The 16,731-nt window shown below is 42.5% G+C and overlaps 1 protein-coding gene across 2 annotated transcripts in view; it reads left to right on the top strand.

Moving 5' to 3' along the window:
• The first annotated feature begins 912 nt into the window (after positions 1–912).
• The window catches only part of LOC119657104, a 126,535-nt gene continuing 110,716 nt past the window's right edge, over positions 913–16,731 (top strand). Inside the window, exon 1 of one of the 2 annotated variants that reach the window (XM_038063860.1) lies at positions 913–1,653. In XM_038063860.1, coding sequence (XP_037919788.1) covers positions 1,492–1,653 — 162 coding nt within the window. In that variant the 5' untranslated portion in view covers positions 913–1,491. The remainder of the gene's footprint in view (positions 1,654–16,731) is intronic. The other variant, XM_038063861.1, reaches the window with a different exon arrangement.

Below are 16,731 nucleotides of genomic sequence, written 5' to 3'. Positions count from 1 at the left end.
AGCAATATAGTTACCGCAATGGACAATTATTTGTTTACTTTCTGCATATCCTTCAGATTGTTCAAACTTCAGTAAAAGGGAGTCTTACATTTGCGACCTGCCATGCAAGGATTGTCCTGCACTAAACGAATTTCGATCCATCCAGTGTTAATTGAGTGTATTTTGCGGAAAGTTTTTATAGGAATGAAGTCAGTTTGTCTCCATGAATTTGCAATCAATCCTCAATATCCCCACATGGGGCCTACGTAAACATAGAACCATAAAGTATTCCGATATTTTGAATTTCGGATGAACTGTGTGTGGGTATGCAAATGTACAGATATACATACATCAATTATAATTCTTATGCCAAATAGCACAGAACAGTGCAACCTCAAACAAAGGATAATGAAGGCGAAGCAGGAGGTGGACATCGCATCCCTGCTAACCCTGTGAAATCCGCAGAATCATCTGCGATTTTCCCAGCGAATCCGATCTCCAACAGTGGCAGTAACAGGTCAGTAACAGAAGAACTGCAGGAAATCCTTTCCCGCAGTTCACCATTTCCCTTTTTCCCCACGCCATGAATATCCTGGAAAGGAGCAAACATCAAACTCCTGAAGGTCCACGCAACTCCAGCGTCAACATACGGAGATGGTATCGAGTCTGCACAATGCGGGGAAACTTTCTGCAGTTAAAGAGAAAATTTGCTCTCTTCACAATAGCACACGCATAAGAGTAGGCGAGCCGTGTCTGCAAAGCCAGTCTCTTCGCTGCTGCTTTTCCATCCTTTTCCACATCACAGCAAACCCCGGGCTGCAGCCCAGCCCGACTTTTTCCTTCCTGCCGAAAGAAGACGACTGGACAGCTCGCGCCAGAGACGCTACAGAGAGCGGGCAGAATCGCAACAACCAGTCGCCTATCGTATTGGACTGCGAATGGATTTTAGTTCTTTGCAGACGCTCGTGCGGTGAGGGTTCGTGGCTTGGGTATCGTTCGTTCGTTTGCGATTTCAGAAGGAAGGTGTCCAAAAATCAAAGGCTGCAAGGGCCGAACTGGTGCAAGGACATCGAGTGCGTGATTTTGCAAGAAGATGACAGTAACGGAGCTCTGACTTCCGTGAGTTCGTGTCGCAAATCCATCCCATCAGTGGGAAGTGCGTAAGAATCGTCCAGCGATCGCAGCTTGTCGCCGCGGTTCCGTATTCGCCGCCTACCACCCACCGTAGTGCTCCCCACTAGTCCGTCCGCTCGTACTTGACCTTCGTGCTCGATTGAAAACGCCCATCGACGACACCCGAGAAAACGCATCGCGAATTGTCGCCGCGGTGCTGTGCGTATCGTTTCACACGTGATAGCTAGCGTGCGGCGAGGGAGGTCCCGTGCGGTTCAGGCGTTGGGAGCGTGTTTACATATTCGCGTGCTTGGAGTCGTTGCGTGATCGCGGCTGTATTGCAAATTGCACGTGCCTAGTGCGTTCCGCCCCGATCGCAGTGCGTGCAGGCGAGTCGCGATGCGCTCCCGACCCCGCTCGTCCTGGTGGGCCTTGGCGCTTATCCTTGCCGCCCTTGGATTACATGCAGATGCGGCCACGACCGCGGGCAGCGGCCTCTTCGGCAAGGTCAAGCCGACCTATACGCGAGTCCTGCAGTGCCGCGAGGGATGCTTAGAAAAGGTAAAACCACAAAGAACGAATTACATTCATGTGAAAGGACCCGACAAAGAACCGACAGACAAAGACGCAAAAGCCACCACCACTCCACCAAAGGATGCCGTGCACGAGCTCATCCTTTTGAGGCTTTCCATTTTCTGAGATTTTGTTGCTCTCGTCGACGCTTCCCGTTCCGCCACGATGCCAAGGGATGCCCGCTGGCAAGGTCTACATTCTGACAATTCCGAGGAGCCTTCTTGTTTTTGCTAAGCACGGCCGGGCGCGGGGTGGGTGGGGAGAGTATCCGCACCACCCGAGGCCTCCACGGCAGGATGATTGGGTGGCGGTCAAGGTTGGCGTGTTGTGTGCGCAACATACAACGTCAGGATTTCGCTTCCCAGTGGGGTGGGCCAGCAGAGCGGGCAGATGGCAACCCGAACGAGTATGACCCGTAGGCTTTGCGAACTCAGTTGAGCGGAATTGTCTTTGATCCCCACTTTTAGGGTTGAGTTCGTTAAGAGGATGTTATCATCGAGGCAGCCGTGGGGGTGGGTAGGATTGGAATGGCATTTCAAAGCCTCGGCAGGCCGGGGGATGATTTAACGACACCAGGGAAATCAAAATTTTCACTATTTGCCCGTTCGACTGTGTCCATCCGTTGTCGTATTCCCAAAGTTGTTACGTTGCGTTTTCTCGCTTTACTAGGCAGACGGTAGCGGCTCCTTATGTCGAATGGGGTCGCATTTCGGGATCAAATGGAATTTGGTGATACCGAGCGGAAGAAATTTTTCTGGTAGTCAAGCAGAAAGTAAGAAATTTCATTGGACTCGTGGACACAATGGAACGCCACTGAATCTGGTTCTGTGCTCAGCTGATGGGAAAAGATAAGTTCCCGCTGGCGGGATGGTCGCGGCGGAGGGAAGGCCGCAGGATAATACTTGCCATGTTTGTAAATAGAAGATTTATCAAATGTGTTTTTTCGGGTTGAAAAGGTAGGATTAATGTAGATTGGGACGTCGTGTTTGCGGATCTGATTATGAGAGGAATACGCGGGACCTAGAAGCCATGCCCGTAGTAACGTAACACGAGGGTTGCGGGATTTACACGTAATTACGAGTGCAAGGCAAACAGGATCTGTAAATTGTTTTCAAGCAAGTCTAGTCTGCATGACACTCGGGGAACAATCGATTTTCCGTGGCAACCGTTTGTTTGCATTAAAATTTACATGCAGTTATGGAACTTCGCAGAATTAATGGTCTGTTCTCACGGTAGTTGTCGCTTTAAATTCAAATTGCATCCTTGGGCTTACAGTAGTCTTGTGTATTCGAATGAATGATGGCAGAGAGTCCTTCGTGATTGTAGCGATAACAATCAGTTTCTGGGTTTTAACGATGACGAGATATTTGAAAATCTTCCTCCTTTTTCAAGATACAAGATGGTTAAAGATAATGGACTGTTCGAAAGTCCGATATAATTTAAACAATAGGAGATAGACTATTTCAAGGGGCCTTCCGATTTTTTTTTATAGGTGAATACTAAGTGGATATTCTGAAAGTCATCCCGAAGATTTTAGCATTTGATGTCTTCATACCTCAATGTCTTTTCTTCGATGTATTTTCCAATATTGTCTCTTCTCTGTTTGGCTTTTGTTTCTAACGTAATATTTACCATTCACCTTTTTCTGAATTTGGCAGTATCAATCCTGCATAAATAACGATCGTCATCAACAACTTCCTATGAGTTACTACGTATACTTCTTTCTTTTTCGTTTAGTTTTCTTTAGTCGTTGTTTCGGCCGACCTTTTGGTCGTTTACATCGACTTCAATGTTCAGACCAGACTTCGCGAGTGAATTCCCGCTAGCGAAAATTATATGACCATACCATCCAAGACACCACAATTTCGCAATTTCAACACGTTCGGTATAACTCCATATCGATCGTGGATATCCTCATTTCAGATGTTATCAAGACCTGTCACGACACTAGTCCAACCCAACATCTTCGTCTCCATCACCACCAAACGTAGTTCCTTATCTTTCATAGTCGACCAACACTGAGAACCATAGAGGGCAACAGGACTCGCCATGTGGTCAAAAAATCAGTTTTATTCAGATTCAATCTGAGGTCTGAGGTGGACAAGTTACTCTAGTTGATTTTTGCTATCAAACGTTAAGAAAACATCATCTGCATAAAGCAATATGTAAAGGCGCTAGACGTTGCATGTCCCTGACAAAACGGAATGGCAAGAGGGCGCTTTCCTAATGAGCACCGACAGAGCCGCGAAGCGGTTTGCTATATCCGCAACACTTTGCTTTTCGGATGGTTATAGAGCAATTAAACCCAACGCACGAATTCTTCTGGCACTAGGTGTTGTCGTAGGTCAAATGATTTCTCCAGATCCGGAAATGCAATGTAAAGAGGGCGATGTTTCTCACGGTGTTTTTTTCATGAGTAATCGCGCAGTATGCATTGCTTCAGTAGTTCCGCAATTCCTTACAAACCGGGCTTGATTCACAGTTCTTTGAACGATTTCCCGAAAAATTTTATTCAATAATTTGAACATTCCGCTAATCTACCTTTTTTTTCGATATTGGAACTGTGGTACTTTGTTGCCAGTACCAATAACCCAATTCGAGAATTCACTGAGCCACAGTATTGGGTCCCAGCTATTCGTTTTCCAGAGCTCAAATGCGATGTCATCAGACCCTGTTGCTTTCCACAATTTCATTTGTTTTGTAACTTGTTCGACTTTAGTGGCGCTGACATGTCTCTATGGGTTTAACGTGAACACGGATTGATTTTGTGGCCACAATCAGAGCCCGGCTGAGACAAGCACAACGGTACCAGTTATACTGAGTGCACGGCTCAGTTTATTCATACTATTGAAAGCAAGACCTACCTAAATTTCTAGCGAACTGTCGAATACGGCGTCCGTGTTGAATTGCAACACCACGTTTGAGGCCCGAAATTCTTTTGTTCGCTGAAACGTAACCAACAACCCCCATGAAGCTCCCACAAGGCGGAGGGTCAACAGCAAACAACCGAGTCGAATTCACGTGCTCCGGTATTTCTCCTGAAACATGAGAATTCAAGGGCTATTCCGGTTCCCACGGTACCAGTATACTCCTGGAATGGCTTAAAGTGTCGGCAAGCTTGTGGAAGTGGAGGATGGGCAAATTCTTCAGTTGAAATCTGCTGGAAATATTCTCGCCATCTATCCCTCGCGGTAAGCAAAGTACCTTTCTTGTCAGTAACGTAACAGAAGTATTCGATGCCCTGCGTTTTGGGTGTTAACAAGTGGATACGGATCTCTCTTGTCATCCCGAGTGTCCAGTTTATCGTAAAGATCTGTAATGGATCGCTCGGGTGACAGTAATCGCTTTCTTCGCTTCCCAACTGGCATTCTTGTAAATTTGCCAATTGGCGAGCGTTTTATCGTTGAGAAACTTGGAGTAAAGGCGTTTCTTTTCATGGATCTTTATTTCAATATCATTCTAAATTCTAAAGCTAGATATCTTCGCTGATGAAGCGCTTACTCGGCTTGGTGATACCGAGGGTTCCATAAGCCGCTTTGTGGATCGTGTATTTAGCTTGGTTGGTTGTTAATCGGTCAGTGCGTTCCTCATACTACAGAAGTATTCAGTGGGGTTAAGTGCGGATATTGGAGCGGCGAGTTTAAAGTTTTTCTTCCGCACGCCTGCAGCCATTTGGTGGTCCTGGTGTCCTGTTGAAAGGCAATGTCCGAAGTATCAAACCCCAAATCTTCTATGATGCCAAACGAATGATTCTGTAGAACCTTAATATTAGAGTCCGTTGTCATTCTCCTTCCATCTTCTCCAATCTCGCAGCTCCTTTTCTTAAGATAGAGTCCCGTACCATAATTGAGCAGCTCAGTGTGCGCTCTGCTGACGGGGCGCGTGTTATTTTTTATATGGAGGCTTAAGAAAACATAGGTTTTTTATACCCAACTTTTTATCTCCCAATTTTCTTTTAAGGAAGTTCTACGTTAAAAAACGAAGTGGTTTTATTTGTATTTATGTATATTTAATTAGATATGTAGAACCATTACTTAAAAATCAATCAATTACATAACTTAGAAAAAATCGGTAACTTCCTTCTGCTTTTCAATCGACGTTGTGGCGACAAATCTGTCAATAGTGTAAAGAGTATCGAATGCTGTTGAGTCATTCAAAGAACATTCAAAGAAACGCTGCAAAGTCGCTAATGCGTTCTGGGCTTCTGTGCTGGTGCAACTGGTTTATCAGTGCCAGCATCTTCCTCTTCGGAGTCTTCGTTGTGGTTAGAATCTGTTTTATCCCTAGTTACTAAAACTTCACTGTCGAAATTGACACTCTCTTTCCGACACTGTTTCCTCTCTAGATTCGATAGTCGAATCCTCGACTGTAAACTGACCATGAATGTTGAAGAAACCGGACTTTTTGAAGCAATTTGAAATTGTGGTGGCTGTCACGTCGTCATACCTTCATGACACTCCTAGTAGTTCCAATGTACCCTCTAGTTTCTTGGGATGTAGTTTACTACCGCTTTCCTGTATAAAAGCTTCAAATCTTGTGTAATACCTTGGTCCAAAGGTTGGAGTTGCAGGAAACAAAATTTTGACATACTGTAGTTCTGGTAAATTGGTGTGTGCCGAGCAATTGTCTATGAACAACATGATTTTCTGCTTCTGGACTTTCATTGATCGGTTGCGGCCCTTTATCCATTTGATGAAAAGTTCCTATGCCATCCAAGCTTTCTTGTTGCATTTATAGTTGATGAGGAGGATTGTTGTCCCTTTAAAACACCTTGGTGATTTCGATTCGCCAATGACGAGCAGGGGAATTTTGTTCGTACCAGTCACATTAGCACATAATAGTAAAGTAACACGCTCTTTGCTGAGGGTGACAATCTTCATTTTTTAAGGCAAAGGTAGCATTCGGGAGGCATTTGTAAAACAAAGCCGTTCCATCAGCGTTATAAATATCGTCTTGGGAGTAACCATTCAAAAGTAATGATAGGACAGCAATCCATTGTTTACACCTTCACAACTTTGTTAAATAGTGAGTGATACACTAATAGCCACAAGATGCTTTTCTTCATCTTCCATTTTTTTTTTTCGTGGTGTCTTGTAGTTCACCTTCTGGCTCGTTGAAAGGGGTGTGCTGCAGTCCATTTGCATTCCACGTTATGATTTTCAGAACATTTGTCATTTGGTTTTCTTGTTGCATTTTTGTCTCTTTATGTTTTACTCCTTAACTTTGTCAAAAAGTTGTTTGTTTACTATTTTAAATAGAAAACTTAACAAACAACAACGTCATATCTTCTATTTAAAATCTCAAGTCTTTCTGAAATAGTTTTCAGTATTTGATTACCATCGTATTTTTTTCGGTTAGTGCACCATGCCTTATTACCTGCGAGTATTTCATTTGCTTGGATCTAATAAGAGGCGTTGGGTTGGTTTTGCGTGGCTCAGTTTGTCTTTTTTTGGGAGCAGCCAACGTTGGCGGCAGCGGCAATTTATGTCTTAGCTTCTGTAATTCTTTCGCTATTTCACAGCTTTTGTAATTGAGTAGCAATTATTGAGTACTCCTTCATCATAACTTTCGGCGGAGGAAGTTTCACTTTCAACTTCGTTAGATTTTTCACTTTATCGCTTTTCGCGGGACTTTGTTATTTTCGGTGACGAGTTTTCCTTTCTTTTTTCAAATGCTCCATGTCCAATTCTTCATCTGTATGGTATCCTTCATTGGTTCATTTACAGAAGCGCTGCAGCACTTCACTGGGAGTGAACTAGCCTGAGTTGTTTTCTTGAGGATTTCGTTTTCCTTCTGTAGTGAAAGTTCCTCTAGCTTGTTGAGCTTTTCGCGTAGTTCATCATTTTCCATTTCCTGAGTTGTTTTCCCTTCTTTACTAGGTGGTTTTATAGTTTTAGGTTTTTCTTCCTTTTGTTTTAGTCACATTTTTTGTTATTTGGGTTACGTTTTTGATCGAAGGTAGTGATCTTATAACCCTCGAACTCCAGTAAAACTGGCCTGCCACCTGGGGTATATATTCCATTGTTTTGTTACATACATATGAGTTGGAACAATTTATACCTCTTACCAGGTTCAGTGGTCTCTGTGTTAGTGTCCGCTGGGAGGTCGCTCACGTTTCTTCACCACAATGGTTGTCTAATAGTTATCCTGGACTATCACTGGGGGGTAGGAGTCGACTTGATCCAGACATGGACAAAGATCTTCACTGGCCTTTGCCGAGTTAAAGGTGATCAAAAACTTTACCCTGTGTATTTGAACCCATTCAATCCCAGCAAGATTTGGATAAGTTGCTCGAGATAATTTTAAATATCATCTACACAAAGCAGTGTATAGGGCGCTGGACGTTGGGTGTCCCGTGAAACAGTGTCCATAACAAGAACAAAAAGGAGTGGTGAGAGGGCGCTTCCTTCAAGAACACCGACAGAGACAAGCGCAGCGTGTATTGCGTCAGTAGTTTCGCAGTTCTGGACAAACCTGGCATGGAGTAGTGCATAGGGCGCTGGACGTTGGATCTTTTAACAGAGTCCATGAAAAAAGCAAATAGGATAGACGCGAGAGCGATCTCGTATAAAATCGCAATTAGGCAGCATATTTTTATCCGCAAGGAGCTTATATGTCCGGATAGTTGCGTAGTGAGAGCGCAAAGCTGTCATACGAAAGGTCGCGGTTCAAATTTCACTGGTCGCAGTGGAATTTGTATCGCGATTTGACGTCGAATATCAATCGACTCACCTGTGAATGAGTATCTTAATCAAATTAGGGTAATAATCTCGGGCGAGCGCAATACTGACCACACTGCCTCCTATAGGGTACTGTAATCTTGTAGTGTACCGTTACGGTCTTGAGTGAAGTGCTCTAACACACTTCAAGGCCCTGATCTAATATGGATTGTTCCGTCAACGATTTCGGATTTTACCTAATATTAGCACTAAGTGCCAAGCATTTAGGCTCGGACGATCTTACCTACTTAAAAACTAAAGGGGTGCTGGTAGTGGAAGGTTAATGGGAGAATCCGTGGAGAACTCCCCGCAACATCGAGCACATATGCAGAATGGTGTACTTCTTCATGGTTTGGAGCCAGACTGTGTGAAAGTCCCAGGACATCAAGGGAAGCCGTGAGAGATTTAGGTACAATACCTGTAGTGGAGTAGACAATATTATGGGAACTACAACCACCCGCTCGAGGCGCCAAATTTCTTTGATTTCTCGAGCCAGCGGCTCATAATTCACTTTCTTCTCCACACATTTCCGTTCGATGTTGCTATTATGGGGGATAGCAACATCAATTATATACGCGGAGCGACCCGTATATACCCCGGGGGTATATATAGCGCGGGAGCGACCCGTCTTGTCAACAGGCTTGTTATGTAGAATATGGCGATCAGTCAGAACTTGCCGGTCCCAATACATGCTGTAAGCAGAGCTATCAAGTACTGCTTGCGGCTCATATCGTAAACCGGAAATGTTCCCGTGATCAGCCCATGATTGTATGCAAGGTTTTGATGGATAACCTGGTGATCTATTGCACCGGTGCCATAAGAGTACAGCCAGAAATGAGATGGTCCAACGTCTCTAACGCCGAACTACACATTCTGCACTGGTCGTTCTCCACCCGTTCTTTCATGATGAGCTTTTTATAAGCTCGGGTGGCGACCACGCCGTCCAGAATGGCACACATGAACCCCTCCGTCTCAGCAAAGAGCTCCCCAGTACACAGCCATCTGTTCGACAAATGGCTGCCAAAGACAATTGACGTATTTACCGCGCATTGCCTTCGACTTTCATTCATCGATCCGGTCTTGGTCCGACTTCCCCCACTCAGGGGATTGAAAGATGGATCCTTCAACTTAGGTGGAGTCAGCCGACAGTGCCTGCTCTTTGCTGTAAAAACGAGCGCGACTTGGTGATGATGCTTTGCCGCGACGTCAACCACGCCCCTAACTCCGATGTCACGAGGCAGGTTCATCCGCGTTTGGATGATGCATTCGGAATTTGAACATTGTTGTCCGTATCCGCCGCTGGACGTTTTCCAATATTCCGAATGCATATGCAGTGAAGGGATAGCGAACACATTCAACGCGCTTATTTTTATATTATTATTAGTAAGGAATTTATAATTGGGACATTTCTTCTCTTTGACCTTTATTTGGGCGTCGTCATTCCTTGGTCAAGTACATGTCTCGATTGCTGAATCGTTTAAACCGCTTTGGGAGTCCTGTTCCTGTTTAGATTCTACGTTTCTACGTGGTCAGCCCTATTGAGTCGACTTAGGTGGATGCCTCACTCTCACTGAGAGGGCGGAAGAACTCGCAAGAGCACTTCGGAAGAGATGCATTGATATTTGTGCTCTAATAGAAACTCAACGGTGCGGGGTTAAAAGAGAGGACGCAAACTAAGAAAAAATGGCTATTAACTACTGTACCTTGGTAGCCTAAACCCTGCTCTCTGAGGATTTTCAAGATCCCTTTATAGTAGTCGAGGTCGAACGCTAATCGATTATATCCTCATAAGATGACGGCATTTTAACACTTATTAACTCAAAGTCGTTCTCTTTGAGACATTTGCACTTCAGCATCGGCCTGTTATCCTGCGAGTCAACACCGATGAAACAACACAAGGAACACACTGGCCCGCCGTGAATTAAATGGTGGCAATTTCGTGAGAAAAGAAGCGATCTCAATTATCCGATTGCCGACCATTACGAATGTCGAAGAACCGTAGAATCAAGCTGCAAATGGGAACAACTAAGTGGCCTATTCAGCCCTCTTAAGCGGTTCATTAAATTAGGCACTTGACTTTGGAGATCCGCGAGAAGAAACGCTTCTCTCACAAGTTCTTCATTGGTTAAAAACTGGCCAATTGGCAACTTTGCAATAATGGAAAATCGGAAGCAAATAAAACAGTCGCTGTGACCGGAACTATCCATTACAAAGGCGTTTACGATAAAAGGACACGAGTGTAGGGGTTGACCCGTCGAAAGATGATCCGCAAGTACTTAAGTATAATATAAGAACGTTACCTTGCTAACCAACTGGTGAGCTGGGATGGACAGATGATGGCGATATTTCGAATAGATCCTTATCCTGGACAACCAGAAATTTCGAGCAATACCACCTGTGAATGCCACAGAAGTCAAGAAAGCAATCAAACGAATGAATTTGGGAAAGCCATAGGAATTGAAAACATTTCACCTGAAGTGTGGAAATTGAAGAGCGGAGGCGCAGCACTGTGGCTCAGTGAGTCCTTCCACTGGATCGTTGATGAAAGTAAAATATCCAACTGGCAAGCAAGCACGACCTTTCTAATATGGAAATGGAAAGAGAGAGTCCAGTTGAATGTTCAACTTACTTTCCGTGTCGGTTGCTGTTTCATACCATGAAGATTTTTGACTGCATTCTGGACAACTGTGTTCGCGATTTTGCTCACATACCTGACAACCAAACGTCGAACTATTGATGCAATACACGATATGCGGTTACTCATGGAGAACATCCTGAGAACCATCGCTCTCTTTATATTATATTATATTTATGGATCTGGAGAAACCATTTGCTCAACCGATATGACCACATTATTTCTTCCACTTATGATTATTATTCCACTTGTTTCATTATGCTTGCAACCTGTTATCATCAACGTCAATCCTGTGCAAGCTATAAAACTACAGCAGCGTGGACACGAACAGATTGAAATTTAAATTTCTGTGATATCATCTGGATTCGAACCCGAGAAACTGACGCTGAAGCAATCGAGTTATGCCAATATTATAAAGTAGCCGCTTCACATCTGGTCGAAAGTGTCAATGATAACGAATGGTGATCCTTTATACTAATTCAACCTATCGAAGAGTGCAAATCTTAACTCTGTGGGAAATAAATCATGCATTTTGGGAAGAGACACTTTGTAACAAAGGCTGGAACTGATTATCGTCTGATTCTGCTTCCAACAATGAGAAATAAACAAACTGTGCTCAATAATAACGCATGGAGTTAGAGAATGCATTACCTAGACGCATTTAGAATTTTTTGAGCAATTACATTCAAGACATTGCATACATCCCCGTTTTCATATTTGATTAGAATATCGAATGCCATATAAAATTCTTTCTAGCCCCCATTGCACATATGCATAAACCAAGTGTATTTATAATTTGCCACCTGACATATGTAAATGAAATATTATCCAGCATTTCTCTGATTTGCATAAATATAATTGGAGCCACGTTGTGAATTACAAATTTTTAAAGTGGAGAGAACTTATGTAAGCAAACCATGTTCACTCTTTCCGACGTATCCATTCTTATTTACTGCATTGTCGTACGGACCTACATAAGCGCTGGGTGCAGCCATCGCCGTCGCCAGATTGTTTGCGTTTTGCATTGTTGATTAGAATCTCGGCATTTGCTTGTCTTGTCCACGTTTCCTCGTCAAATTGGTGATATATGCGCGCTTGTTAGTAACATACTCGTAAAATCAGATGATCAGTTATCGCATTTTACTATGCTCTTATCACTTCAGGGTATCCTGAGTGCAACGAAACAAATCAATTCACATCAATGTGCAAAGTAATTTTATTATTCCATTAAAACAAACAGCAATAAACTTCCTCAAACCAAACTTTATTTTTAGATCGGGTCGTGTTCCTGATCTTATCTCTCTTTACGTAGGGATGGTAAAATTTTTCCTTTTTGGCATATTTTTTGTTATCTGTTTGCTTTTGGAAATGGACGTTGGTGATAGAGAGTATCAATCGGTTGAGCGGTCTAGAAATGGGAATTTATTGCTTTGTTTGAGTCAAATGCACTTGGGTCAGTAACCGATGTGTGAGCGGATTTTTTTGACAGAAAAACATTTGGGTCAAATACCTTCAAGGAAAATACGTGAACGACTGATAAGATTAGTCTTCAAATTATTGGTACTCAACGAACTTCTTATGCTAGTCTATTCGTCCGAGTGTAATTTGTCGTTTATTAGTATCTATGGTTTCGAAATAGATACGAATGAATCACAATCTCTGAATATACAGTTGAAGTAAATATATGGCTTTACTATACGCCAACAAGTACATATGATCCTTTTTTTATTCCCAGTCTCATTTTCTGCCTTTCATTTACAGCCGTATTTAGCAATATTTATCCAGAAGGCATCGACATCAATTCACTTTTCAAATTGAAGCATTTCGAAAACAAATAAACGGAATCAGATTGAAAAGAAAATAAAAAAATCTCTGCTCAGCACCTGTCATAGAAACGTTCCCAATAAAAACTCAAATTCATAGAATACTCGGATACTATGAGACGGGGTACATAGCGCACACAGAAAATTGTAGATCTGTCCTAGATTTTTTACCTGAACGTTTATTGAAACCATTTTTTCCTTCAGAAACTTTTTGTTGTTTTTACCTGCCTTCTACAGTTGGATGCGAATTAAGAAAGTTGAGATACTGTAGATTTTGTTGATAGCAAACTGTTGTTGTGATGGGTTCCGATAGCAAATTGTTTTACCATCATTAAATAAGAAAAGCGTGGGTATGACATTTGCAGAATTCCTGTAGTAGATAGGTCGCATCTATGCATATACTCTTGTGTCCCGAATTAAATTCGCGCAACTTTGGAATTAACGTATGGAAAATGGACACTGAGTAACCAATTAAATTTAATAGAAAAATTACTATTACTTAAGATACCTGCATATTTGGTAGAATGTTTGATGAAGGAATGCTAGCTGTTTATGCATTTTTTACGGTTTTTCTTTTTCCGGGTTCTCGCAATCTCGGCGGATACCGGGTTTTACCTCTACTAGCACGAAGTGCCAAGCATTTAAGTTCGGGCGATCCTACCTACTAAAAAAATAAAGGGCAGTGGTGGTTTAGAAGGTAGGTTAGAGAATCCGTCCAGAACTCCCCGCAACATGGAATACGTATTTAGAATCTTGTACTTCTACATAGTCCCAGGACATCAAGGGAAGCCTCTAGACGCCAAATTTCTTTGATTTTCCGAACAAGTTCATAGTTCACTTTCTTCTCCACGTATTTCCGTTCAATGTTGCTATTAGCATAGCAACATCAATAATATACGCGGAGCGGCCTGTCTTGTCAACTACCAGCACGTCAGGCTTGTTGTATAGTATGTGGCAATTAGCTTCAATTTGCCGGTCTCAATACATGCTGTAAGCAGAACTATCAAGTATTCCCTGCGGCTCATATTGGTAAACCGTACATGTTCCCATGATGTCCATGCTTGCATTGTCTTCGACTTTTATTCATCGATCCGCTCTTGGTCTGACTTCATCCTAATCAGAGAATTGAAAGATCGATCCTTTAAGTTAGTGGAGTCAGCCTGCAATTTGACATACAAACAGTCACATGCAAGGGACTCGTTTGTTCTATGCTGTAAAAATAAGCGCGCAGCGAGTCGACTTGGGGATGATGTTGTACATTGCACGTCAACCACGCCCCTGCCTCCAATATCACGAGGCATCCGTTCCAGTCAGAGTTTGGATGATACATTTTAACATAATAGTTTGTATCTGCCGCTGGACGTTTTCCATATCGGTTTTCGTCCACGGTAATATTCCGAATGCATAGGCCAGTGAACGAATAGTGTTCCTAGGCATTTGTCGAAGTATGTCTCGGACATAGTTTCGATATGGAGGTCATGAATGTTATGTCCGGTATGCCGCTTATGGTGCTCTTTGCCGATTGCTTGGATTCTGCACTTATCTAATCCAAATTACATCCGAATATCACGGCTGAACATGTCTACTATGCGCGACAGACTTCTAACTGTGTCAGCTCGCCCTTAGCACATCAGCCCGCCCTTAGCACATCAGCCATATTTGATTGTAAAACCATGCCCTCTAGCATCATTCAGTGGTCTTGAAAGGGGGTTCAGTTCCATGCAAAGCCAAAGAGGACGCAACCAATCCCTCTGGAAGATGCCGCTACGTATATGGCTGCCAAAATTTCAGGCGTCGTCCAGCGGTCCCTTTCACGATAGTCACGTAAAAGTAATCTGATCCCACCAAGAAACTTGACATTAGGATAGGTTGTTTGCATTTCTACTGACTATGGGGACAGTGGGAACAGTGAATGCGGCTCAATGTAATGAGTAGAGAAAGGAGAAAGGGAATTCAGATAAGGTATTTACGTGAAGCAGCAGGACTTTGTTAAGATAGAAGAATGTGTCATGGTTTGTCATTGTTGTGTGTGATTCATGGCTCTTACAGTTACATTGTTGTTGATAGAAAAAACTTGGTGTGATTCATTTGACAAGCCATAGAAGTTTGGATTTATGAGTTCTGTGGGATTCAATTATCGTCATAGTGAGTAGGGCGTCGTTCTGTATGCTTCTTGTAGGATAATAATGTGATCGTTTGATCAAACGAAGATGGGAAGTGGGTTAGATTTATCAGTAATCTAACCCGCACTCATCTTCAGAAGCACATGAGAAGAGATTCTTCCAGGAAAACTTGTTGTCATAAACGTCTATGAATTATGTAGACAAACATGCGTGTGGGTGCGAGTCCTTTTTAAGGTTTTGTGTAAAAGAAAACCTTATTAAACTCGATTTACTGTCTGTCTGTTTGTTCCTCACATGCATTTTTCTCGTAGACTATAGTAGCGATTGACACCAAATTTGGTGGAAAGGTTGGAACTCTGAACGCTCACGCATACAGTGAGTTACATCCTTTTACGTCGAATTTAAGGAAGAGGGTTCCCATACATGCAAAAGGTGACAGTGGGATTTGTATCGTGATTTGACGTCGGATACCAGTCGACTCAGCTGTGAATGAGTACCTGAGTCAAATCAGGTTAATAATCTCGGGCGAGCGTAATGCTGACCACATTGACTCCTACAGGCTATTCTGTAGTGTACCGTTTCGGTCTTGAATGAAGTACTCTAACACACTTCAAGGCCTTGATCCAATGTAGATTATTGCGCCAACGATTTTTATTATTATTAAAGATAGTCATGTGGGGTATCAAATGGAAGGTTTCGGATAGTACTTTCCAAAGCTTGTCTTAGTTTTGACATCTGTTGGAAACACTGGGGGTCGAAAGTGACCATTTATTTAACGGGGCCATTTTCAGAATCTGCCAAACCGAAAAATCTGAAAAAAATCAAGAGGATGTGACTATATGATGGCTAGGCTCCGAAATACCGAAATACCTTACATACCGATATCCCTTCAAATAAAGTTAATAATCATATATTACTATAATTTTCAGTATTTGGCTGCAAAACCCTCCTTAAGTTCATCCTAGAACCACGAAATTGCAGCAATGTGCGCTATAATTTAGAGCTTGATATTACCAAGCTTGGCGGTAATCGCACAATTACTAACAATGTTATAATAGATCAAAGTTATCGCTTGTAAATTCTAGATTTTGAATGTCAATATCAGACGGAAGTGAATATTCTCACATAAGATATGATATTCTGTGTTCTGTGTCTTTATAAAAGAAATACACAAAACCTTTCATACCTGAAGCGTCCAGCTCCCGGTTTCCCAACTTGTTGGTTGGGTGGGTTGGAAATCGTAAGAAGTATAATAATTGTATGGAAGGAAAGACTTTTGATTTATGATTATTATGGTGAATAAATGGGAAAAATTGATATTATGTGTAGCGGTATGTCTATCATATTAGAACAGCGAGAAAGTGAGTGGGACTCAGAAATGAGAATGTGAATTTAATTCGCGCAAGGGTTGAGGAGGAGAGGCGTGTCTACTAGGTGCTTACAGTGTATCGTGCATCTTTTTGCATTATAGTTGCTGGCCATGGATTTTTTTGATATGCTAATGAGTGTGACACTGCTAGAATATGGCAGTAGCTTTATCCGGTATCTACTACGCACCCTCAATACTTGAATAGTTTGATTTATACCCTTCAGCACTTATGCTGTACAAGTTATGAACAGCAACAAACGGCAACGACAAAAGCACAAAGACGAACACAAATATCAATTGCTGAGACTACCAAATGCTTAGGTAAAGCCCAAACTGAGTCGAACTCAACAGGACTAAGTTTATTACTTTACATAGTATCAAACAAAGGAGTAACAAC

The sequence above is a fragment of the Hermetia illucens genome, chromosome 5, assembly GCF_905115235.1.
Source record: "Hermetia illucens chromosome 5, iHerIll2.2.curated.20191125, whole genome shotgun sequence".
NCBI classification, from domain to species: Eukaryota; Metazoa; Arthropoda; class Insecta; order Diptera; family Stratiomyidae; genus Hermetia; species Hermetia illucens.
This window is presented reverse-complemented; position numbering and strand designations above follow the sequence as displayed.